Here is a 26,701-nt window from a genome sequence, read left to right on the forward strand (position 1 = left end):
CTTTCTTATATTCTTCGTCTGTTACGTCTAAAGTTTGTTTTTTTTTAGATATTTTGTTATTGGTTTTACAATCTTAGAATAATCTTTAATAAATTTCCTATAATATCCTGAAAGTCCAAGAAATTGCTTTATTTGTTTAGCATTTTCGGGTAATTTCCAATCTAATATTTTTTTTATTTTTTCTGGGTCAGGTTTTATTCCGTCTTGTGTGATAACATGTCCGAGAAATTCGGTTTCCCTTTTCATAAACTCACATTTGTCTAACTGTATTTTCAAATTAAAATCGGCAAGCCTTTTGAGAATTTTTGATAAGTTGTCCAAATGCGATTTTATGTCGTTTCCTATCACGATTATGTCATCTAGGTAAACAAAGGCGATGGTTCCAATGTAATCTCGTAGAATGTTATTCATTGCGCGTTGGAATGTAGCGGGTGCATTTTTCAATCCAAACGGCATTCTATTGAAATGGAAATGTCCTAATGCAGTGGAAAATGCGGTTTTTTCTTTATCTTTTGGGTCCATTTATATCTGGTGGAATCCGGATTGTAAATCAATTGTAGTGAAATAATTAGCTTTTCCCAAACTGTCTAAAATTTCTTCGATCTGTGGTATCAGAAATTTTTCAGTAATCGTTTTCTCATTTAATTTCCTATAATCTATTACTACCCTAATTTTCCGTTTGCCTGACGCGTCACCTTTCTTGGGGACTACCCAAATAGGAGAAGAATATGGGCTAGCTGAATGGCTTATGATACCATTTTTGAGAAGTTCATTAATTTGCTCCTCAACATCTTTCTTAAATGAGAAAGGGAACCTATACGTTTTGGTGTAAACTGGTTGGTTATCTATCGTAGGAATTTTGTGTTGAATTTCTGGAGTGGCTGTTAATTTCTCTCCTGCTTTCAAAATAACCTTTTGATTTTTAAAAATTGTTTTGAAAAGTTTGTCTCAAATTCTGACAAGTGATTTGTTCGTATGCATTTATTCAGGTCATCCTCAGATAATCTGTTTTCTGATGCTATCGGTATCGGCGTTATGGTTTCAAAATTGTTTACTTTTATGTCCAATAAGCTAGTAAACGTTGGTTTCCTCTTTTTACTTGTAAGAATTCTTACTGTGGTTTTTCCTTTATTTGAATTATATAGTCCGGGCTCAATGATTGTTGAGTCAGTAAGTTTCATGAAACTTGGAACAAACCAATCACCATCTTTTGTCGTAGCAATTTCTGCAGAATAGGCGAACAATTTCTTTGCTGGGAAATATTTTTTAAATGACAATTTATTGCCTATAATTTCAATTTCTTCGGTATTGTAATTTATTATCGCTCTGTTCTTTGCCAATTCTTCCGATCCTATTAGGCCATCGAAAAAATTGTGAAACTTTAACACGTAATAAGTTTGTGCTGGAAGATTGCAACCGATAAGATTAGCTTTCCCCTTTTCTTTGATATTGTAAGTTCCAGCAACATTTTTAATGCTTTTGTTTTTCGTAGGGATGCAATTTTCTATAATACCTAGAGAAATTATGTTTTTATTTGCCCCGGTATCGATTAGTAGATTAATAGTCTTATTTGTTTTTGTATTCGTGCTACTTATGTAGGGCAAATAGTCTAAGTTATTCTGTGTGTCTTTTGTACCCAACAAAAATTCAAATCCACGTTTCCATCTTCTTCGTCTTCAGACTCGGATGGGCTATCAGTATGATGCACTTCATTATTATGAAGCTGCTTTCGATTTAATGTTAATTTACTTTTTGTAGATTCCACTTCCATTGGTTGTGGAAACGATTGTTTGATTTCATTTTTATCGTTAGAACGATAAGTTGCAAGAAATTTATCTTTCGGTTTTGTTTCGTAGTTTTTCGAAAACTGTTTCCCATCTCTAGTTACCTTAATGGGATGGTTCTGATAAAAATGTTCTTTAGAAAATTCTTTTCTTTCTTTTGTCCTTTGTAGTTCCGCGTTAGCGGTGGCTTCATTACATCTAAATTTGCATACAAAGGCGTATGCTATCTCTAAATCCTCTGGACACGCGGCTTGCGCATACCCAAAGTATGGCTGTTTCAAGCCGGATAAAAAGGCGGCTAACCCATCTTCGTCAATAAATGCGTTTATCGCATCCCAATTATTGCGAAACTTTTCTTTCTGCTTTGCCTGGAATTTAATATTTTGGAGTATTTCATTTATTTTACTATAATATTTATGAATGGTCATGTTCTCCGTCATCTTTGTTTGCCAGAGTTGACTTTTGTAATAAGTCATTTCTTGACGATCTCCTAAGGCGTTTGTTAAAATCACTTTGATTTCGTCAAAATTTTGGGGGTTTCCTGCTAGGCATATTATATCCTTGGCTTTTCCCTCTATTTTATTAATAATTGCTGTTACAAAGATATTAAATTGCGGTTCTGGAACTAAATTTTTAAAAATGTTTAGCGTGTTTTCGGCTGTGCTCAGCCACGCTGATAATTGTTTCTTGTTTCCGTCATAAGTCGGAATCGACTTTATGGGATCGGGAATTCTGAAAAACGCTTCCGCACTTGCTATTACAGGTGGAGGCGATTGGTGACCCGTAACGGAGGTGTCACGTTGAACTAGTGCATTCAATGTTTCTTGTTGCTTATTCTGCTGAGCTTGCATAGCTTCCAGCATGCTTGCCATGGCGTTCATTTGGGCTGTGAACTGTTCCATGTTGTTAGTTTCTTGTTCTTGCAAGACAAGACCTTCTAATGTTACACACTGGTTGGTTGGAATGTGGGACAAATCTGCACTTTCTTCACTAGATAGCTCGCATTCAGAACTGCTATCTGTGTGAGTATTGAATTTGTTCCTACTTAAGAAGTGTCTAGTTTTTTTAAGAATGTCAGACTGCTTAGAGTTTTTAGACATTTAAAAAAATCATGCCAATTTTAAACGCATTGGCTATAAGTTTATGCGATTACTGGAACGCAAAAACCGGAAAAGAAAAAAAAATCCACTGTTTCACTTTTCTACCTACCCACCAAATGGTGTTGATTCGTTGGAAAAAAAAGAATGGTGTTGCTTCACTTCCCTATTGAAGCGTTTAGGGACGTAAATAATTTCACTTTCACTGTTATTACCCGGTTTCCAATGCGTCTATCTGGTAGTGCGCTATTGGTACGCGTTGTTTCGTAAAAAAAAAATGGGAAAAATTAAAATTACTTACGATTTTTCTTGCTGTCGTATTAGGGCAAAGGCTACGAAAACGATGACGGTACTCCGTGTGCGCGGTAACGGGGGAATCCTCTACTCCTCAGCGACGGTTTCGTCTGTGGTGCTTGAAGATGCTCGATGTATTTTGGTACACTTTGCGGGATCACTTTCGTACTGATTTATTATTTCAGCACTTCCACTATTTGTCGTTACTTTGTCACTTTTCGTAACGCCTACCCGGCTGCGCCAATAATGAGTCTAAGTAGAGAGAACCTGTTTATTCTAACTCCAAATTACAACTAACTGGTAAACACGCTTCAAGCCCAGGTGGCCTGCGGGAGCCGCGTTGCGCTGACTTGCAACTGGAGACCGCTGTCGTCTGGTCCCACGGTCGATTGTCACTGGAGATCGCTGTCGTCTGGTCCCACGGTCGCTTGTCACTGGAGACCGCTGTCGTCTGGTGCATTAAGCGATGGACTGTGTGACTATAGATTTGACCGAACTAAACCTTCAAAGCATAAAACATCCTAAACAACTAGACCATATGATCAAAAATATTAATAACTATATAACTGAAGCTCATAATATTGCAGTACCAAGGATTAAGCCAAGCCTTCACAATATTCAAATCCCACAGTTTATAAAAGATTTAATTACAAGAAGAAACCTTATACGACGCAAATGGCAAAGACATAGAAAATGTAATAGTCTAAAACAAACATACACTAGCCTAAATGTAAGAATTCAATATGAACTAGATTTACTTCGTAATGATTCGTGGTCTCAGAATCTCATTAAGATTAACCAACAAACAAATAACAACGACAAAATGTGGAAATTCGTTAAAATAGTTAAAAACAAACAAAGTTCTATGCCACCATTGAAAGTAGATAACAAAATTCACATATCACCTGAAGAAAAATGTGAATTAATTAAAAAGCAATTTGAATCTGCCCACAAAATTACTAACGATTTGATCAGTCCCATGGAAAATAAAGTAAATTCAACGGTTAGAAGATTCTTAAAAACTAATCGTTCGCTCAGCCTTGACAACACCTTCCCAACCAGCAAAACCGAAGCTATTGGAAAACTTTCCTGTGTGCCAAAGCGAGAGAGCATGTCTTCTTTCTCTAGATTTTGGACGGCACAACGCCGATCGTGTGGCCTATGAACGAAAAACGGGAGAAGGGGAAACCGATATCCTTCGAGTGACACACACGCATGCATCTGCATGCGTATTCCGCTGAACCGAGACTACACATCTCTCTCGATCTCCCATGATTTTTCTGCTATCGCGCTCATCCGGGTGTTAGGCATCCTCAGTCTGTCCAGAACTTTCACTGTGGAAGGATGTGTTGGAGTGATGTGTGATTTCTTGTGCCCCGTACTTTGCTCGTTTACGTTTTGTGCCGTGTTCCTTCTTCTTCAAATATGGAATGATTTATCCTTGTAAATTTCTAAGGTAAGTTTCTTATCCTCGTGTGTGCTTCAATGGATACATTCAACTAACGCTTGTCGTCTAAAAAGTTACAGTGCACGCGCATGTTAATCGACGGTTGCCAACATCCCGCAAAACGATCGACAGAAGGAAAACGGTGTCCGGTTTTAAAATATAAAGGTAAGCGTTTCTATAATCCTATGTGCAAAATATTGTTTAGTTTGTTATAAAAAACATGGATTAATTATTGGTTAATTTTCATCAACAGATTTCATTACAGCTCTTTCGTAGAAGAGCGCACTTCAAGGACGCCTAGGATACGGCTAAACATGCGCAGCACCAGTCCGTGACGTCATTTCCAGACAGGCGCCGGCTGAACACGCGCAGCACCAGTCGAGGATATCCTAGCGCAGAGGGTAGAAGGAAGAACGAGAGGAAGGGTAATAGAAAGCAACCGCAGCATTTGGAAGGGGTGAAGCATCCTGCCGTATACAGAGTGTGAGTGTGCCAAAACGCATGTGGAAAGAGTAACACCAATAAATAGCATGCGAAAGTGTGCATAAAGCAAAAAGAAAAAGCGTCACTACTACAACCAGCAATCCGAAAATATAAGGGGAGGGATAAATACAAATGTATGCGTAAGCAGGACCAGCAATCCAAGCATTTGAATGTGTGCGTCGGTTTGTGCCGTGCTGAAAGTTTTTACTTTAGCTGCTGCTAGTGTAAAAACTTAAGGAAAGCTTAAAGTAAAAATTTTTTACTCGGGGCGCCTTCGGAAATTGTTGGCTGGGTTATTGCCTGCGCCTAAACGTATGGTCCAAAACAGCCGAAGTCATACAAAATCATGAAATTGTCTGCGCCCTTGTGTTCCGGCGTCCTCGTGAAGTTTACCGAGCCGTACCGAACAGTTGTGTTCGATAAATATGTGTGCGTATCAGGTAGCAGCATTTGTACTGCTTACCTGCCGTATGCCGCTGTGATACCGAGCGAGACGCATAGACAACGCATCAAAAGGACATGTGTAGCCGTGAGGAAATTTTTCTGTGTCTCTTTTGCCTTGTCCTTGCCTTTAGATCCTGATGAGTGAAGCATGCATACCTTTCGGGTACGTTCGGGGTATTAGCTCTGTCCCTCTCATGTTAATGGGTAAGATAGAATCGTATGCCATCGGCTCTGCATTCGGGCGTGGGCAGGCCCGTGGACGCTGTCTGTTCGCACACATTGAGTTCTCCAGCAGAGCTAATGAAAATAACAAAAAATCTTCACAACAAGAAAGCCACTGGCACTGATATGATTAATAACAAATGTCTCAAAAAGCTTCCCATAAAGGCAATTATTTATTTGAATTTTATATTTAATGGTTGTTTCAAAATTGGATATTTCCCTACCCACTGGAAACAAGCCAAAATAATAGCTATCCCTAAAGCTGGTAAAGATAAATCCCTACCGGAAAGTTACCGTCCTATTAGTTTGCTTAGTAGTATAGGTAAAATATTTGAAAAGTTAATCGCGAACAGAATTCGAGTTCACACGGAAGCTCACAACATTATCCCTGCATCTCAATTTGGTTTTCAACCGTCCCTTTCAACAACACATCAGTTAGACAGACTCACCAAATCAATAAAGTACAATAGAACTACAAAAAAAATTAACCGGAATGGTTCTTCTGGATAGTGAAAAAGCTTTTGATACCATATGGCATAAAGGTTTATTATTTAAGCTTATTTCCTATGGTTATCCAATTACACACATTAAACTTATTGAATCATTCCTATCCAACAGGAAAAACAAGGTTCACATTTCCAATACAACATCAAATAGCTTCACTCCTGTGGCAGGGGTGCCAGAAGGTAGTATTCTTTCCCCCTTACTTTTCAACATATTTATTGCAGACATTCCTAAAATGAAAAATTGCACTCAATACTTATACGCAGATGACTTTGCTGTGACGAGTACTGCCAAACATCCAAAAACTATTATAAAATCACTCAACAAATCACTAGCTTTGTATAGCAAGTACTGTCGAGATTGGAAGTTAAAAATTAATGGATCTAAAACAGAGGCCATATTCTTCACACGATATGTAAGTCATCGAAAAACTCCAAACAGCAATTTGATGATAGATGGTGTATTAGTGCCTTGGAGTAATAAAGTGAAATATTTAGGGGTAATCCTAGACAAACGTTTAACATTCAAGTACCATATCGAAAATGTAATAACGAAAGCTGAAAAAAACAATTAAAATATTATACACATTCTTTCACAGGAAATCCAAGTTAAATCTAAAAAACAAGCTATTAATTTACTATTGTTTTATTAGACCATTGTTAATCTACGCTTGTCCAGTTTGGAATAAGATTGCCAAAACACATTTAAAAAGCCTTCAAGTACTCCAAAATAAAGTACTTAAATTGATTGTTAACGTTCCACCTTGGTTTAGAACTTCAACTCTACATTCCTACACAAACACTGAATTACTAACTAGCATTATAGTAAAACATAATTCAAAATATAGAGTTAAATGCAACAACAGCACTCGCCAGGTAATACGTGAATTAAACAGAATCTAGGAAGATTTTAGGTTAGTTATATTTAGTTAGATTGTAAGATAGGATAGAATTAGATTAGAAACAAATTATTTTTGCAGGGGGTTTTTTATAAATTTTTCCCTCTAGAAAATTTAAAGGCATATAATTATCTAAAATACAAATCGGCAAAGCCAATAGAAAAATTAGTAAAACCAATGAGGAGAGTAGCATACGGACCCATTGTAAAAATGCACAATGTAATAACATTTTCATGTATAAACCAAACAATAAAGCTACTACTACTACTACTACTACTACAGTTAATACACAAAATAACTTTTTTATGATATTAAACAATGCGATTGGTTATATTGTTGTTTTTCTTAAATTATTATATCATCCAAGCAAGTTTCAAATTCGTTTTATTGACTAACAATTACTAAAATTGATTGTAAAGATTCTTCAATTAAGAGTCAGCAGCATAGTGTGCAAAAGTCATAAAAAGTTCCAAACAATTAAGCAAAATCGCAATATCTCTTCTCAATGTACCCTTCCTTCCATGTTGCAAATTTGTTTCAGGATATATCTGAAGATGGTACAAAAACCTTAACAGCTGAAAAATTATCGAGACAATCGTACAATCGTTCAGTACTATTATGAGGCCACGGACAAGTAAGGCCAGGTCAGACAAATTGATAGCGCATTTCCTTAAAAAAAAACTCCTAATCCTGAAAAAGCAATAGTGTGTAACCATTGTTCTCGTAAAATCAACAGTCAGGTTTTTATGGAATTATTCGTTTCTATTTTCTAATTTCTCCTCAAATTTGGCCATATTGATTGGTCCGACAATCCATGTTATGGTGATCAAATTTGGAAGAGTTCAACGATATGAATTGTCATATTAAAATATGTTCAGTTAATTTTTAATGAATAGGATCTTCCTATCTTTCAAAATCGGTTAAATATTTTCTCGGGCCGGACTTAGCACGATTTTCAAATTTTACGCGATCATTCATATCGATATTTCCTTTCCGTCGACCCTTCCAATTTTGACCCAAACCCTTCAACAGCTTGCCTTTCCACCAGCACTTCGTCCAGTCCACAATTTTGACTGGGGCCCCAAAGAATAGCCGCGACACGAGTTCTTAGTTTTTGCGAGATAACATAGACACAAGCCAAATTAAAAAGCGCACACATCGACATCGGAATCGATTCTTGAATGAAACCTCAACAGATAAAAAGAGCGTGCTTGGTGTCAGCCAATTTTTCTTGCTAATTTCTCCGGCTATGAACCGTTGTGTTAAGATCGGTTTCGGAGCCTTTTAATGTCGTATGTGCATGTAGTTTGCGTGAGGCATCTCTTGTAACCGATTTTCGCTTTACCCAATTCGTGCGTAGCGTTCAATGCATTTGATCCAACGCTTTGGGCCAACGATGATGAAATGATATTGTTTTGAGCTGTGGGCATGTATCGCAGCGTTCTGCGCATCCAACTAAGGTAAAAATATTGCACATGTTAAAAAGGCAAATGTTTTCTGCTTCTGATAGCAAAATGCTTCTGATAAATAAAATAAATATGCTTCTGATAGGTCTGGTAGTAATAGTAAATCTGATTGTAAACATAACCCCCGGAGGGAAAATGGGGGTATATTGGGTTGACAACACCAAATGGAAGGGGCCCCTCAATCGACGGGATCATCAACGGGGCCCCCAAATGGCTGAGGCAATGGAGATTGTTCTTCGTATTATGGCTGTATATGGCTGTATGTAGATGCAGCTGTAACGGTTTTTGGTCTTATTGTATTCGCAAAAATTCAAATAGTCGATAAAAACCATATATAAATGAACATGGTCCATAGGTTCCTTGAGTATTTTTATACCCTTCCCCCCTTCATTTTAACTGAAACCTTTCCCATTTCCCCTTCTCTTCGGTCCATAAACTTGATGTGTTCGATTAGGATCAAGAATGAAAATTTTAGGTTTTGCATTAAAATACACACACAATCCACTATACCAGGCCAGGAATGTGAATACCATTTTTCGTGTGAAACAGCTGTCTGCTTTCGGCACACAATCGCAAAGCGGTAGCAGGGGCCCCGTATACAAAAACAGGACGGTTCATCTCAGCCAAGAGCGCACACAATGACATCGATTTAACCATTTCTCGAATGAAACCTCAACCCACTGAAGCACCGTTGACCAAACGACCTTCCTAAGCTTTTAAAAGCGACGCGAGCTTGGTGTCAGTTTTTCCTGCTAATTTCTCCGGCTACGAGCCGGTGTATTGAAATTTTGTTTAGGGGGCTTTACAGGGTTTCGAATCATATAAGGGAATAGTTCAATCACTTAGGGGAATGTTGCAAATCGGTAGGGGAATATTGCATGCAAGCTGTGGATGTTTGCAATCACTTAGGGGAGTTGTGCAATCGATTAGGGGAATGTTGCAAGCGTACTGTGGAGCTGTCATCAGACTGTGGGTGCCGCTGTAAATACCTTAAAATATTTTCGTCAATCTTACTAATTTGTCATGTTTAATTATGGCTCCGCAGCAGGATTTATTTAGTTTATCATGTGTACAGCAGAATCCCACACGAAAACAACTCCAAACGATGTTTTTAAAAAAACATCATCGGTATCAATTCGTAGCTTTTTACACCGGCACCCACAGTCTGATGACAGCTCCACAGTACGCTTGCAACATTCCCCTAATCGATTGCACAACTCCCCTAAGTGATTGCAAACATTCACAGCTTGCTTGCAACATTCCCCTACCGATTTGCAACATTCCCCTAAGTGGTTGAACTATTCCCTTATATGATTCGAAACCCTGTAAATTTTTGTCTGTGTATGATGTGTGCTTGTGGCTGTTGAAACGGGTTTTCTTTGTGGTTAAACGCAGCGTTCTGTTCTGTGTTCCGTGCATTGAGATTTTAGCAGCAAGTGTCTCCGCGTTTTTTTTTTTTTTTTTGGTGAGCTCGTCCGACCATCTACACCAAGACACCAAATGCACGGGGCCCCTTATTGACGGGGGCCCTTACCGACGGGGGCCCCTTCATCGAAGAGTCCACATAATCGTTGGGGCCCCGTAAATCACCTTTGAGTTTTGGCTTCAATATAGCTGTAACGGTTTTTTGTCTTGTCTTCACGTAAAAAGTTGTATGTAAATAGTGATAAAACATCATTTTAATATTAACATGGCCCAGATCCTTTTTGGACATATGAATACCAACCCTTCCCGATTTCCCCTATTTGTCAGTTGACCACAAAAGTTAAGTAGGGCCCCGAGTGAAAATTTAAGGTTTTGGGTTAAAAGCAGGCACGCTCCACGATCTCAGGCTTGAGATGTGAATACCATTTTTCGCGTGAAAACAGCGGTCTGTTTTCGGCACACATCTGCAAAGGGGCAAAGTGGCCCCCAGACAAGCAAAGTCACGTTTCATCCAAGCCAAATTGAAAAGCGCACACATCGATATCGATGGAATCGTTTCTCGAATGAAACCTCTACCCACTGGAGCACCGTTGTTTGCTTGATGTTAGTCAATTTTTCCTGCTAATTTTACCGGCTATGAGCCGGTGTATTGATATTATGTTTCGGGGCCTTTAAATTTTTGTTTGGGTGTGTTGTATGCTTGTGTTGTGTAACGGGTTTTCGGTGGTAGTTAAGCGCAGCGTTCTGTACATTCCATTTTAGCAGCTAGTTGCTCTGCAAGGTTTTGGGTTTGGGTGTCTCGTGCACAGGCAACCCACACCAGTAAAAATTGACGGTTTCTCGCTTTGCCCAATACTTTGCGCCAACGATGATGAGGTATTGATTTGAGCTGTGCGCGCGTGTCGCAGCGTTCTTCGCTTGCGACTTTGGTGCAAGTATCGGCAGATTTCTTAGAACATTTAATGTGCTGCTTTGAGTAGTATGGGGCCCCGGTTTTCTGCAGTTCGGGGCCCTCGACAAAATATAGTGAGTGAAGCGATGGGAAAAATGAATTAATTAAAAATAAGTCTTTTTGAAATAGATGGTAAAAGTCCCATCCAGGGGGGGGGGGGGGGGGGGTAGAATCGATACGAAGTCGAACATCCACAATGACAGGCCCCCTAGATCGTCGGGGCCCCTGGCGGCCGCCCAGTCCGCCCACCTTTTAACGCGCCACTGCCTGAAGCTATGACTGTAATATCAAACCTGGAAAACAAATGGAACTGGGTAAGCAATGCGATGAAATTCTTGGCAATTTAGCAGAACTTACTCAGCATTAAACAGGCCAACAATGAAGTCGTATTCTACTAACGATGGAACGTGGTAGGATGAAAGCGCTAGTTTCGTCTTCTGCAATCTTATTTATGTTGTTTATTCCAAGCATCAGCTGACCAGCGTCGATTTTGACAGACAAATTGTAAACAAGGTTCACAAAATGGTGACCCCCTCAATCGCTCGGTCGTAACCTGTATAGAGCCTAATAACCTTGGAATCTAGAATCAAAGTGTATGTAGTTCAGGTGGTCTCATAGCATGTTTTTATAACCAAATTTGAATATCACTTTTAATATCATAATTTGAATATCATAACAGAACGAGTGAAAACTTTTGCTCCAACGAGCTTTCTGGAGGCTTGACGAATACTCAAAACACTCTCAACATCTTCATTCAGAAGCAGAAGCGATAAAAATCAGCCTTCTAAATTCATACACCTTGGGATAAGCCCACCTGTATATTATACTCACTTAGATAGCTGCTCGAAAACTGCTATACAATGCAAACAGCTGACAGGCTGAAATTTCAGTCTACGAACTTCAAACGGAAAGGGCCCCAATGATAGACAAATTCACTCGTTTGACCGAAGCAATCCCACTTCCTAACATGACTGCAGAAACTGTAACAAAAGCGTTTGTAAATCATTGGGTATCGAAATTCGGAGTGCCAGCGAAAGTTACAACAGATCAAAGCAGACAATTCGAGTCGGAGCTCTTTAAACAAATATTTGTAACACTGGGCATAGATCACTTACGAACAACACCTTATCACCCGCAAGCTAATGGTCAGATCGAACGAGTTCACCGACACTTAAAATCCGCAATAATGTGCCACAACCGAACACGATGGACTGAGGTATTACCAATCGTATTATTGGGTCTACGGTCAACAATAAAAAAATAATTGGTACAACTGTAGCAGAGCTTATGTACGGAACAACGCTTCGTTTACCCGGAGAGTTTTTTGATACTAGTAAATCTCACGTAAACGCGACTCCGGAATATGTTGACAAGATAAAAAAATAATGAGCCATGTAATAGCAACACAAACTCAGCACCACAACTAATCCCAACCATACGTTCAAACAGAGTTGCAATCGTGCACGTATGTGTGGCTTCGTATTGATGCCGTTACCCGGCGCTCTAGCAGCAATCGAACACGACATCGAACATGAAAAATGTATGGGATTTGACATGTTCGATTTGTTGGTTATCATATCGAACATGTCAAATCCCATATATTTTTCATGTTCGATGTCGTGTTCGATTGCTGCTAGAGCGCTGCCTTAGACCGACACTAACACCTCCGTACGACGGACCCTTTAGGATCATTAGTAAAAAAGAGAAAACATTCGTCATATGCGTTAGAGGTCGAAACGTCGAAGTATCGATAGATCGTGTAAAGGCAGCACACATAGACAGATATGAACAACCAATTGCGCAAGTAAATCCTCTCTCGGAAACAAACACGACAGGGCATGATAAAAAACGTACACTACACGATTCGGCCGTTCGATCACAATACCGCAGCGCTATTAATTTTAAAGGGGGAAGTGATGTAGGGAACTATGTTAGGAAACTGCTCGACAGCAAGATTAGGAAACTGCTCGATAGCAGCATTAGGAAACTGCTCGATAGCAGCATTAGAATATAATCACCCAACTCGTGGGCGTAAACAAGGCGCATAAGATACTTGTCCTTATGCACCTCGATGTGACAATAGCGAATAAACGCTCTCTTGTATCATGAACCTCAACCGAGTAAGACGCCTTCCTAAAGCTCATCCGAAGGCCCCGTGCTAGTGTTAGGGAACCGTATAATTTCTCTAAACGTTTGATAACAATAAACGTCAATACAATTGCATTTGATTCATGTTTAAATATATGGATATGATACAAGCGGATCACTAACACAAAAACGTCGATAAAGAGAATCAGCTGATGAAAACGATCGAGAACTCAATGCTCTACGACATCAAAAGAAGAGCAAGCAGCTTGACACGTTCTTATGACGCAAGCTGTTTCCATAACACGCAAGTTATAAAACCAAAAACTTGCAATATACTTATTCACGTAAATTTAGAACACTTTACCTAACTTTGTACTTTAAATTTTCATACGTGTGGATTACATTGAAAAATGTTTTTGGGCGCTGGTTCAATGTTTGTTACAAGCCGCTGGTTAAAACCCTTTGAGTTATTGTGTACCGCGCTTGCAATATCAGGTGCAAAGGCTGTCTTAAGCGTGATGCCATTCTAAAAGCTCTTGATGCGTTTGTCCTGTCAATTGCTGCAGTTAAGTTCAACGTTTCTACGCTTGCCAAATCATGTAAAAAACCCTGTATCTTTAACGGCAGCCATTCCGATGGTCATAGAACCAATATCAAATCCTCTAGTAATCAAACAATGCCGCATGAAGAAACAACCACTTTGAGCAGTCATGTGGAGCAGATTTCGACCCCCATCATCCACACCGTCCAGATCTGTTGTCTGATCGAGAAGATACATGAATGCAGGCATCGATTTCTTGTGACAAACGTTTTTACCTTTCGGAAGTAATCTCATGATCATTGCGATGAGTCTGTTGGTGATGGTCATATTGGTCTTGAGGTGAATGTATCTGAGCATGAAGACGTTTCCTTCGTGAACTGAATAAGCCAGAAGAGCTTCGAGAACGTATCCATCATGCAGGATATCTTTTGCATCATATTCAGGCAACGATAATCCAACGTTGCTAGAGGAGAGTACACAGCATACCTCAGGAGAAATATTGTCGTTCAGTGGTGGAATGATTGGATCACAACAGTCGTCAGGAATATCAGTTTCCTCGTTCATAGGAATGTTTTGTTGGATACAGAGTTGTTGAAAGATAGCTTTGAATGAGGTAAGCTTGTTGTTTTGTATGGTATATTTGAGAGCAGAAATAAGACTGGTAATGTTTTCTATAGGAGGTAGAGGAATGTCACGATCTTCGATAAAATGAACTATTATATCATGAGCTTTGTTCTGGAATGCAAGCTTGAAGCAATGATTAAAGAAGTGATCAGTGGCATGCAAAGCAAATAGATTGAATACTTCTAGCGAATTAGCAGTTATACAAAACTCAAGAACAGTTCTCGAATTCAATTCCTCGTGACGAGAAAAGATGTCAACATGCTGTTCGTTGAGTAAATAATCGACCACTCGAATGTAAAGAGGATTTGCCATTGGTTTGGAGCTTTCGTTTGACTGAAGCCATTCTCCATAACATTTTATGCTAGTCAATATTTGACGCATGTTGTTAGAAAGTATCTGTTGAAAAAGTATCTGTTTGTTGACTGTCGCTCCCGCTGATAGTAAAGTTAAGGTTTTTTTTTTGTAGCGAATGGCAAATGCGTAATCCAAGGCACTCCATCCAAACAGATCATCTGTTGTGTTAATGCACTGAATAGACATCTTATCGAGTAACAAGTTTACTATTTCCAATAATGGGTACGTAACTGCCAGGTGAAGAGGCAATCGACCAACAGCGTCTTTCACCAATGCAGCTGATGGATTATTTGTCAGTATCTTGCCAACTAGATCATCTGATTGATTTACAACAGCCATGTGAAGATCATGTTCTTTGCTTTCTCTTAGAATGATTCGATTGAACAAGTCACGCATTTGATGCAGTTGAGGATTCCAATATGACCACGAATGGAAGAAACTCTCGTTTCTCATGCGATTCTTGTTATCGTTCATCCAGCAAGCCGCAAAGTACTCAGCAAATATTCGATGAGTAAACTGAGGAATCCCATCATGAATTCGTGTAATGATTCCTGTTTTTTCAATCCCATCACGCACTTCTTTCATGGAGCTATGTAATGTTATGATTTGATTTGTTGTCAGAAGTACTTCTCTTTGCTTTTGGTCAAACATTACCAAAATAGCTAATAAAATGTGTCGTTTTTTAATTTTATCCCAAAACTTGTCGTTTGTTGCCTTCGGAAGAGGGAATTCTAATATGAATTCCGAAACTCCACTTTTATGACTGCATAAAATTTTAAGTTTTCTTGCCTTGAGATAATGCATTCTGCAGTTAGAAAATGTACTTTTTAGCTGTTCCATGTAATCGTAAGGTCTAGTTGAGATGAACAGAGCTCGAATACCATCCAAACATGCAAGTCTTCCAAAGAAATGCACTACGAACTCTTTATAGTAAGGAGCAGTCTCGTCAAGCCCATCGAATAAGATAATCAGTTGTTTTTGGTTGAACTTCTGCTGGAAAACCTTCAGCTCGATCAACTGTGCGAATGTTAATTCTAACGTTTTTGTTTTACATGTATTGACATAAAGTGTTCTGTTGACTAACGTCAATAGCTCTGCAGCATGATCAGCTTGGTTTCGGAACACATCCGTTGATTCAATCGAAAAGCTATAAACGTTAGGAACAAAATGGGTAAGATGGATCAAACGGTAAATAAATCGAACGATGGCGATATCATCAAGCAGCTTAATGTCAGATTTTTGCCATCGTTTGTAATCGGTGCAATACTGTGAAGCATTCATTTGAATAACATACAGTGAAGGGTCATCGATCGATAAAGCATGTGTAAGCCATGTGAAATATGTTGACTTTCCTGCTCCAGCTTCATCAAGTAAAAGATGTACTTTAGTGTCATCGTGCTGCTTGAAAACATCAGGAATGGTATATTGTACATCATCATTTGCGGATGAAACCGATGCGACCATTTGAGAAAACTCATCACTATTGAACCGAATATCGTCAAGATATATTGTTTGATATTCAACCTCATATTGGAAACCAAAGCTTTCCTCCTCTTCTTCTGAATCTTTTGCTTTCTCTCCATCATATGGCACAACGGTGCGCGAAATATACCTTGGCTTGATTGCTTCAAAGTTCTGTTCCTTCGATTCAATATATTTAATACGATCTAGTTCATAATAATTGCACAAGAACTTACACACGAAGCTTAAGCCATCATCATCATTTACAATTCCACTCAGCGATATCGTGGTTCCGAAAAGATCCAATGTTGTTGTGCAATATTTTGCGTACAGCTTTTGTCTTGCCTTTTCGGTTAGATCACGTACGTAAAAACATTCTTCATCCGGGCGTGCTTTAAGTACTTCTTCGATTACTATAAACTTTATCTTATATTCTTCGGCATATCTTTGAATTTCTGGCAATATCGATTTCTTCGACTGATCAATGGTCATTATAATGGTGTAAGAGATTGGATCTACTTCTGCAATGAACTCAAATAAACCACGGAGTACATCACAAATATCTTCCTCAAAATCACTCGCTGCATAGTGTATGAATAATGCTTTGCATTGAAGCAATGCAACGGTCTGGGATGCAACAAGGGAAAACACTATGATATCCAATGTGGTATAATATTGGTAACGTTCATAAGTGGACTCATCACTGAGAAACTCGTACAGTTCAGTGTGTTGAAGTCGATCTGATCGAACCACAATGTATCGATATATATATTGCCATCGACTAAGGTCACACTGTGATTCAATTTGGAATCTAGAAAAGTTATAATTCACTTTCATACTGATAAACTGTTGTTTCAAATAGTTTAAATCCATAGAAATAGGCTGGGACAAGCTCATCGAATCAAACAGTCGCATGAACATAATGTTATGCGCTGTCTTTCTATCGTCGACCCAGTGTGGCATTATTTCTAGAACACTGTTGTGTAGCTGGTCCCCGTTCAAAGATCCACAAACAAGCATAAACTCTTTGTAAAATTTCTGTATAACCCGATTCACCTGATCGTAGAAAAATGATTCGTCGTGCGTGGAAGTCGGAGGACCCTTGGTTTGAAAGAAGGACTTATCGATCATGAATTGCATCTCTTCCCAGCTAACGCAACTATTGTCACACTGCTTCGCTTTTATAAGCCTATCATATTCACTCTTAAGAACAGCTCGCAACTTCCCCAAGATTGATGATTCACATGCAGTTAGTAATCGTTGGCTTAGTTTAAACTTCCCTGTGCCTCCTTCTAGTTCCTCGACACACACAGAAATCAGATCGACGAATACGTTTAACGAAGAATAATTCGATTTAATTTCTGTGTTGTAACGAACATGTAGTACGAGCATCTGTCCTAGCTTTTCTAGACTTGCTTGCCGTAATGCATCACTCAGAGCATGAAATTGTTCCTCAGGGCTGAAGCTGTAACACGTTGCTCCTATGGCGTCGCAAAAGGAAAGTATCTCGCTGCTGTCCTGTGGCCGTAATGTTAATTTTTGTTTCAATTTGTTGTCAATCGTTGCATTAGTGCACAGCAAGTATGTATGCGAACCTGTGGTCGATCTTTCATATCCTTCCAGGTACGAAATGAAGTACTTTGAAATTGAAAATGGCCCATTGGAGTTCCATTTCGTGAGCAGCGTTCCTTCCGTAATGGCTGGTCGCTCTTTTCGCGTTGGTGTGTACGGATGGTTTGGATGTATTTTTTTCGATTTCGTTGGCTTTTCGGATGGATATTTATGTTTAGCTTGTATGTAGACAGTACCTTCCGGTATCGTTGGCGATGTGTAGCGAAACACCAGGTCGTCGAACTTTCCTGCATCTGGAACCTCCATCTTCAACTCAAATTGGGGCAACTTTCCTTGGCGGTGCAATGCGAATGCCCGGAAAAGAATGATCATCGTCAATCGAATGTGGTAAACGGCGCCTTGTAAGGGGGATCTTTTGTTATTGGTAGGGGCCATATTTCGTTGCTGAAAGCAATGTAAAATAAACATATTACGGCTGCAGCTTAAGGTTGAATGATATAAGATCTGTTAATTTCGTTTTATGTGGAAACGTATGTTTACCTTTGATAAAGATGAGTAGCTTCCTAAAACTATCAAAATGTTAGCCTCGGTAAAATTTCCGCGAGACCTTGGTCCTCAAAAAACGTGAAGAAAGCTGATTTGTTGAATTTTGTAGAACCAGTTGTATAGATATTTCCATTGGATTATTTTGTTCTTTAGCCTACGATATTTGACAATATAAAATATAATAAGTTATGTGCAAAACGGTTTTTACTTAATTAACATTCAAACACACTTCGGGTAGAAATATAATCCTAAACTTATAAAAGTTATGATTATAATTGAGATACTAATCATTATCATACATAATAAATGAATTGATCCCGTCGTAGAATCGTCAACTCGTAGAACTTAATACCGTACCCGCCATGGGTTCAAGCTTCATATGGACCGTCCCCCCGTAGGTTCCTTAAATAACTCCTAACTTGAGAGGACGACTCACCATGAGATGAATGATTGAAAGTAGTTCATAATTGTATTGCTGTACACATGCTCATCCTGTTGTTCTAGTGGTGGAGTAGTACATAATTACGAAACACGTACTTTTGTTCACAAAGTTCCGTTGCTTTCGTCTGATGTTAGCTAAACAAGCCTGGGACAGAATGAAAAGCTCTTCCCTCTATGATGCTAGTGTATTTTATTGTTGGTCTCTAAGGACAGAATCTGCTGCATTCCGAAATACAAGCAAATATTCAATTAATGAGGATCATTATTCTTCCTGGGCGTTAGGGCCATGTCTGTGCTCCATATGGGATCTCATATAATATTTTGACTCTACGTTTCCTGGGCGTTAGGGCCATGTCTGTGCTCCATATGGGAAGTCTTTTTCAAGATGAATTGTTTCTGTAAGATACAGCTCCATGAAAGAGGTCAGAGTTGTAGGTCCCTTGAGAATTCATCTTAGAAAAACATCACTGTTTACTACTGTGTTCAAAAAGTCACAGATATCTGATCTAAAATTGTGCTCGTCACAGTACTTTTCAATTTGTAATATTTTATTTGTCAATAGATGTGCTTTTGACCTCCCAGTCAAGTTTAACGTTAAAATATTCACCCCGATATTTTAGCTGCTATAATTTCTAGTTCTTTGCGATAACCACATGTGTGGCCCAAAGAACTCGCACAATTTTTGTTTGTGAAACTAATTTTCTTCTTCCGATTGTTGGGAATGGCGCAGATAGCTTTTGATGATGCAGCAATATCGAATACAATTATCAAATGTTATTCTACTTTCAATATCTCAATCTCCTCATTCCTATTCATACCAATCCTCCCTCATATGAGCGACATTTGGACAAGAAAATATTCTGAAGCGTTTCACAGGCCATTTCAATGAAAAACCATCACAAAACAACTCGTCGTTTTCCTCAACCGTTCCTCCCTTGCTGGTCATGTTCGGTAATACAAGCGTCACGGGTGTATTACCCGATCATAGCCATTTATTCAAATATGTCTGAATACAGTTCCCAGAACTGTAATTCATCTTTGAAAACTTCGCCTGCAACAGGTGTTTTTCAAATTGGATAGAGAAGTAATGTCTCAAAAGAGCTTTCGATGTGTCCTGTTGATGGTGAGTAACTACACGAGTTTAAAAAGTCACATCTAAAAGCACTTCACATCAGGGTCAACGCTCAATTTCAGCCATTTACTTACACAGTGCTGTTTGAGATGGTTCTATCGACGTTATCGAATCAAAAAACTCAGAAAAGTTCACTCACAAATAAGAACTCACTCTTCACACATCAATTCTGGCTCATTCGTCAATCATTCATATCACGCATTGTTTTTCCATGTTTACACAGAACTACAGTTTTACTCTCACACGAGAAATTGAGAAATTGATAATCATTTCAAGAATTCAGTCCTTAGTAACACTTGAATAGCAATTGCTCATTCACATTCACAAACTGGGTGCGTACACTTCAACGGTTGGTAGGAAACTTATCGCTATTTGCGCTTCTTTCGACCGTCTTTGGCTGCTTAGGTAACAAAATTTATCTAAAATTCGTAGAATATCGTTATCTGGTGTTTGCACCATAGATTACTGATAATCCCACCCGAGCGAATTTATAAAACTACATTAAAGGATAACAGCGATAACGCTCGAACCTCTGATCATGCAGTGCCGAGCACGCATAAAATAAGCTGTAGCATATCTGCTATACAGAACTTATTATAATACACACTATCAGCTATAGACACATTGTAACACACTTCGGAAAGCCAAATCACACCATTGCAACACATTCATTATAACACATCAGCAAATCAATCCACACCATAACAACACACCCAGACCATACCGTCCATAGAAAAAACCATTGCGACACATTTATCGAAAACAACCGAAACGCGCAACATAAGCAATTTAAGCGTTACTGCAGCAAAGTGGGCAAACAGAGAACGCATAGCAACTTATTGCTAAAAGCGCAGTGTAGTCAAAAATCGAAGAACGCATCCGTTCTTTAGCTAGAACAGTTCATACTTTCCAGAACCTTCGTAAAACACTAAAAGTGCAGGCATAGGCATAATGACAGACACTCCGATACGAAGTATAAATTGCACCTCATATCAATAACCTTGAATTAGGCCAAAAACACATTGCAAAACCAAATGTACGAAACTCATTGAGTATAAATAAAACCAATTCTGACCGTGGCAAGTCAGATTCATTTGGACTGCCAAGATAGGACGTTACGCTTCCTAATACTACGCCTTCCAACTTATTTCAAGAGTGTAGTTATGTCCCCCTACCCAAGGTAAGGCTTCTAAACTCCAACGTTTCCAGTAAGGTAAAGTTTCCAGTAAGGTTTCTATGATCGCCTGGACGATCAAGTGTTGAAAAGTCCGCTTCGAACAAAGTGTTATTCCATGGTACTTGAGGTACAGCTGTACGCTCATCATATGGCGACCGTAGCTATCTTCCGAACTCATTACATGGCGACCATAGCTATCGCCCAACCCATTACAAAGCTTCGTAACTAGCGTAACATAACTGGCCAAAGTTTGACTCCATTATTGATATACCATTGAAACACGTACATGCTACATATAGCTACAGTCAGTTAACTAGAACTGACTCAAAACATGATTGGATGAGATTGGATAGATATGAGATTTCATGTACAGTTAAGTTATTATGCATCCTGTCATTTAAATGATCGCAAAAAACTTTTCTTTTGACATGAGTAGATTCCTCGTTGCATGATAGGGTTTGTCAGGGGTACTCTTAATATGGTGATACTTCCCTAAGTCTTTCTTAGTCCCAACTCAAAATAGCTTCAACCAGGGCCGCAAAATATCATTAAATTAATTATAAATAATCTCGACTGAAGCAAAGTGAATGTCAGCGTCACGTGCTCAACTGTGATGATCAGAGGTGAGACTCAAACAGTTGGTGTGGCCAATCACATGCTTGGTGACATTTGTTGTAGCATCCAACTCTTGGTCCCTCACTTGGTCATGACATTTTCTCTCTATGATAATCACGACATTCTTGGACCATTCTTGGCGAGTGGTTCCAAGCAACAAAATACTCATTTTGTTGCTTGGGACCACACGAACGCACGGCTTATCTCCCATGACTGGTTGCATAAAATGTCACCAAGCGTGTGATGGTCGCAACAACTGTTTTAGTCTCACTTCTGCTCATCATAGTAGAGCTCGTGACGCTGACAGGATTTCGTTTCAGTCAGGATTTTTGATACTGATTATTACATTTGATTATGTGACGCTGTCATGGATTTTGTTTCGGTCAGAACTTTGTATCACATTGACAGTGACATTTTGCAGCACTGCGGACAACGACATCAGCAGCGAAATCTGAGTATATAATATGCGTGGAATCTTGCTTGCTCTGTGGGCTTCACTATCTATAGAAATCCACAAGACTTTGTATTTTTACGATTTTTAGGAGCTCAAATTTAATGCCATTAGCTACCCAACACATCCATAGGCTCTAGTAAAGCTCTGAATTACAAAACTGCCCAATGGTAGACCGTACGTATGGACGCAAACCACGGTACCTTACCATACGGCTACCAAATGCCAAGCCGCATTAGAGCGGAATTCACCACATGTAGCCTCCTAACTGCCCAGAAGCATCTCTCATGCCTTTGAGGAATAATATCAAAACAATGATTATTTGAGTTTCTTTTTTTCTGTATTATATTTTCAACTTTCCATAAAAGAAGAGCAAAACGTAACAGCTTACGCTAAAGACGTAATGTTTTGATTCGCAACGTTTGATTTGCGGGGTGTTTGTTTGTTTGTTTTCCAACTGTTTTCCATAGTGTCGATTGCGCGTTGGTGAGTGCATGGCAAGCAGGGAGAATGTGTTATATTTTCTCACAAGTTCTATAATCTTCTCTCTACAATAAGAGATATTAATGGCTAATAATAAAACAAAACACGCTCCATTCTCCAAACCTTTCAACCAACACATGCACACACACAAACACGATTGACGACGATGATATCGTGACAATACAATTTAAGTAACAGTTTATATGTGCAACTTGTGAAACGATAGGTGCTGTAGTAGAGAAGATCAGTAAAAGTGTGTATGTTTGGGTGCATTGTATATTTTGGCGTTTGGCTTTGAGTCTACCCTGCTTTGAATTGAATAAAAGACAATTTTAATTTCACTCCTCCAACTGTAGATGTATGGAAACGAAGCGGTTGGATAATCAATGAAAAAGAAATAGTGCAACGCTTACACGACGGTGGAAAACGATTGGAAAGTACAACATATGCCGGGTTCGTTCGAGCGCATTTCCACAGATCGCTCTCGATCGCACCCGAACGGACTCGTGGACTAGTTCTAAAACGTACAAAGATCAGTCTCTAGGTTGTCGCCTCTTGCTACTAGGTTTGTTCATATAGGTTTCCTACTCGATCTCCACTAACGGCTCTTACACCTCATTCACCTGCAATCGGGTGTGCATTAGCTAGGATGAACGTAATTACTTTAGAATTCGGTTATATTCGTAAGAAAACGGGTGTACAATAATCGCACAACGGGCAACCGCATTCAGCGGCACGGGAACGATACATGAGAGAGTTAAATTGAAGAGCGGTTGATTGGTTGGTTTGTTTGAATTTTCTTACACATTATTTCCAACATTTGCATACATCCACATCTGCACAAAATGTTACACACGTTGGTAATTACAGGTTGGGTCCGTTTCCTACACTACCGAGGTACGTCGCCTGCACGGTAGCAGGAAGTAAATGTATGTATATAGAACCGGGTATATGGTTACATCCCGCATCCTTAATATAACTGCCTGTCCTTGTGTTTCTGTCAAATCAACAGGAAAGTATGATGAGAGTCGTCTCTAGCAACTGCAATCGGATGGTTGGATGGGACTCGTACCAAGCGGCCAAGGCAGGTTTAGGTTCCACGCTGGTGTTCGGTTGCTACAAAATGGGGTTTTACAACGATGGCAGTAGGACACTACGGACGAAATAAGGAGGCACATCGCACTACACTCAACCGTGTTGAATGTAAAACAAAAGCATTTCGATCGCGTGTACCACCGATCCTGTCTCACTAGACATGGGTCGATGTGTAGTGTGTGCGAGCGTAGAATGCTTCCTGAAAAATAAATTATCTCTAACGCAAAATGCTCTACATAAGTAAAGCCGAAACTAAATCACAGATGGGCAATAAGTGTACTCCAAACCGCAGAGAAGCTTTGAAAGAGGCAAAGAAAAACTCTAGACCGAAGCTACCATAAAAGCGAAACACCGCGCAAGGCGAATATTGGTCGGCCCTTCGGTCGACTCTAACAGTTTCAGAGTATTTGAGTTTCAGAGCCCGGAAGCTTAGTGCTATCCATAGTAGAGTATTTGTGGGGCATAGATTGGGCGCTGGGAATGTTTTTGGGGCATGCAAGGCGGATTTGTTGTGCGGGGGTTTTCCCTCTTCCCGGGTGCGAAAAGCAAGTGCGTCTAGGTATGGATTGAAGGACATTGGGGGGAGAAAAAACGTTAAAAACGTTTAAAATAATATAAACAATTTATCTACGTGAAAACTAATCACTTCAACTGCCTCTTCCTCTAGTCGGGTTTGCTGCACCCGAAACAAGCAACAATCTTCCTTTGATTGATACAAACAAATTGAACTACACTTGCTGCCGTGCCGTACGACGGTGCAACAGCAGCCAACCCATCTTCAAATACTTTAACCGCTCCGTTAAACATGAGTATTAGCATTACGCGCGATTAGAACTTCGGTCGGTTAGATTTAAAAAATGTATATACACACACACGATAAGCTACTAACAGCGGCAGCTTCAATTGACGTATTCGGTGAACTGATCATCCACGCCGTCCCAATTATCAATCAACGTGTTTAACGCTCCCTCACCCATCGTAACCAGTCGGGTCGTTATTCGTCCAACGTTTTCGCTCATTCCCGTGTGGCAGAAGGTGACGCTGGTGCCGATATAATGATGATAATAACACAATTTATCGGTTAGCATTTCTTCTTCTTCGTTTTTGTGCAGGACCCGCGTTCATCTCACACGGCCACAATGGACGCATTTCGCCACGCACTGCAGACACGTTGCGGGAGCGAACACATACCCATAACGATCGAAAAACCCACTCGCGAGGGGCCCGATTCGATCAGCGGGAGTCAAACAAAAAACACACACAAACTGAATGAAACCCACGTCCAGTCGTCGGGGCCGGTTCTAGCAGCTGCCCCGCGCCCATCAATCGTTTTCCGTGTGCTTGTGCAGGGCGGCGGTAATGCAGAGCGCACCGCCGGGTATGAAGCGCACAAAGTTGTCGCCCACCAGCGGTCCCATCGCGTACAGGCCGGGATGGGCCGTGCGCAGTACCGCGTTCGTGTACTTATCCACCTCGATTGGGTTGTTTTTGCAGTCGATTGGTTTGGTCGGATCTTCGCCGAGGCCCAGCCCCGAGGCGGCGCTTAGATTGGACGCCCCCAGCTGATGCTGGCAGTGACCGCCGCCCGCACTGAGCGCCGGTGCGTTGTAGTGCTGCTGCTGCTGCTGCTGCTTGTGATGTTGGTGGCGCGGTTTATCGGTGAGGTTGATGTGTTTGCATTTGGCACACATGTGCTTCAGCCAGTACAGCTTCCGGCCGAGGCAGGAGGTCAGCAGCTGCTCGGTAAACGTCCACATCGTGAGCGGCTGAACCGGGGGCCGGCCGAAGCACCGGTCTGGAGCCACCTGGTCGTCCTCCGTTTCCGAGTCGGGGCAGGCGTTGCCGTCCCCGCCCGCCGCCGGCTTCGTCAGCGTGGCGATGAAGCGAAGGTCGGGCCGGGACCCGATCAGTATCGCACAGTACGACACGTCCAGCACGCGCCGCTCGCCCGTCTTCAGGTGCTGGACGGTGACGCGGCCGGCCCCCGCCAGATCCACTAGCGTGTGCTCGGGCAGCGGGGTGTACAGGTCGTGCTTGCGGTTCGCGTCCTTCATCATCTTGTGCACCTCGTGGTACTCCGGGTACACGTTGCCCGGCAGCATCTTGTCCAGCCCGGCCGTCCGGTTGCGGTACACGTGCACCACCGGGATGCCGGACGAGCGGCAGATCGTGACGGCGTCGGCCGCACTCAGCCCCGCCCCCACGATCAGCACCGGCTTGAGCTGGGAGCGGCCCGGCTCGTCGTACTGCTCCAGCGCCCGCTCGAGATGGGGCAGCTCGTACTTCACCCACGGCATCTCCAGCCCCTCGCCCTTCACGCCGAGCCGGTTCGCCAGATCGGAGGCACCGTTTGCCAGGACGAGGTTTTGGCACACGATCGCGAACCGTTTGTTCGTCATTCGGTTGAATCTAACGGGTGGAAAGGGAAAAAAGCGAAAGGGGCTTAGTACAGCAAGTTCACGCTCAGGCCCTTGCCCGACAGGACTCACCCCGCTACGATCCACCGGCCGTGGCGGAAACGCTCCGGCAGCACCGTCTCGCACTTCCCGTCCAGCGGCACCACCGTCGTCACGATCGTTTCGTTCATGAAGTACCGCTCCAGCCCCATCTCCGCGACGTAGCTCGCGTAGTACTGGGCGACGCGCGAAATCAGTGCGCGCGTTTCCACCTCCTTCGACACCTGCCGCTTGAGCGAAAGGTTGCGGCGCGGGGGGCAAAGCAGCTGGACGTTCACCTTGCCGGTGCACTCGTCCAGCATTGCCACCACGCTCCCACCGTCAGCGTGCTGCTGCTGCCCCGTCATGCCATTATTTCCTGCTACGCTCGTGTTGTTGTTACCGTCCGTGCCGCTGCGATGACATTTGCTACACTTGCTGCTGCTTAAGGCCACTTACTGTTGCAGCGGGCGCAAACCGACGGCACCGGTTCGGACGTTACGGGTTCGTCACCGCCAGCCGCTTCCACCGATGGATGGCGTGATTCTCAGTCCGCGAACGGTAAGCCGGGCAGTGATATCCAGTCGGCGCAGGTTCGGATCCATTGCTTGCTGAGCTGTCCGGCGAACAGTGCATCCTGACCAAGGCCTTTGGAAGAGAACAGGTCCAT

The 26,701-nt window shown here is 41.2% G+C and overlaps 2 protein-coding genes across 2 annotated transcripts; both read right to left on the reverse strand.

The window, feature by feature from the left end:
- Nucleotides 1-11,175: 11,175 nt before the first annotated feature.
- On the reverse strand, nt 11,176-15,402 carry LOC133393956 (uncharacterized). The gene is made up of 2 exons (XM_061661400.1): nt 11,374-15,402; nt 11,176-11,309 (listed from the first exon to the last, which is right to left on the reverse strand). The coding sequence occupies exon 1, from the start codon at nt 15,272-15,274 to the stop codon at nt 13,700-13,702; it is 1,575 nt and encodes a 524-aa protein (XP_061517384.1). The 5' UTR covers nt 15,275-15,402; the 3' UTR covers nt 11,176-11,309; nt 11,374-13,699.
- A 6,934-nt stretch (nt 15,403-22,336) lies between these two features.
- LOC4577558 (oxidative stress-induced growth inhibitor 1) lies at nt 22,337-26,701 on the reverse strand. The gene is given in 3 exon segments (XM_061656642.1): nt 22,337-26,005; nt 26,086-26,488; nt 26,491-26,701. Coding segments are annotated over 3 exon segments (1,701 nt in total). The 3' UTR covers nt 22,337-24,918.

This window comes from Anopheles gambiae, chromosome 3, assembly GCF_943734735.2.
Source record: "Anopheles gambiae chromosome 3, idAnoGambNW_F1_1, whole genome shotgun sequence".
NCBI classification, from domain to species: Eukaryota; Metazoa; Arthropoda; class Insecta; order Diptera; family Culicidae; genus Anopheles; species Anopheles gambiae.

What these genes read in the sequence shown, in the direction of transcription:
- LOC133393956 (XM_061661400.1), bottom strand. Translation starts at nt 15,274, where the DNA reads ATGTTTGACCAAAAGCAAAGAGAAGTACTTCTGACAACAAATCAAATC.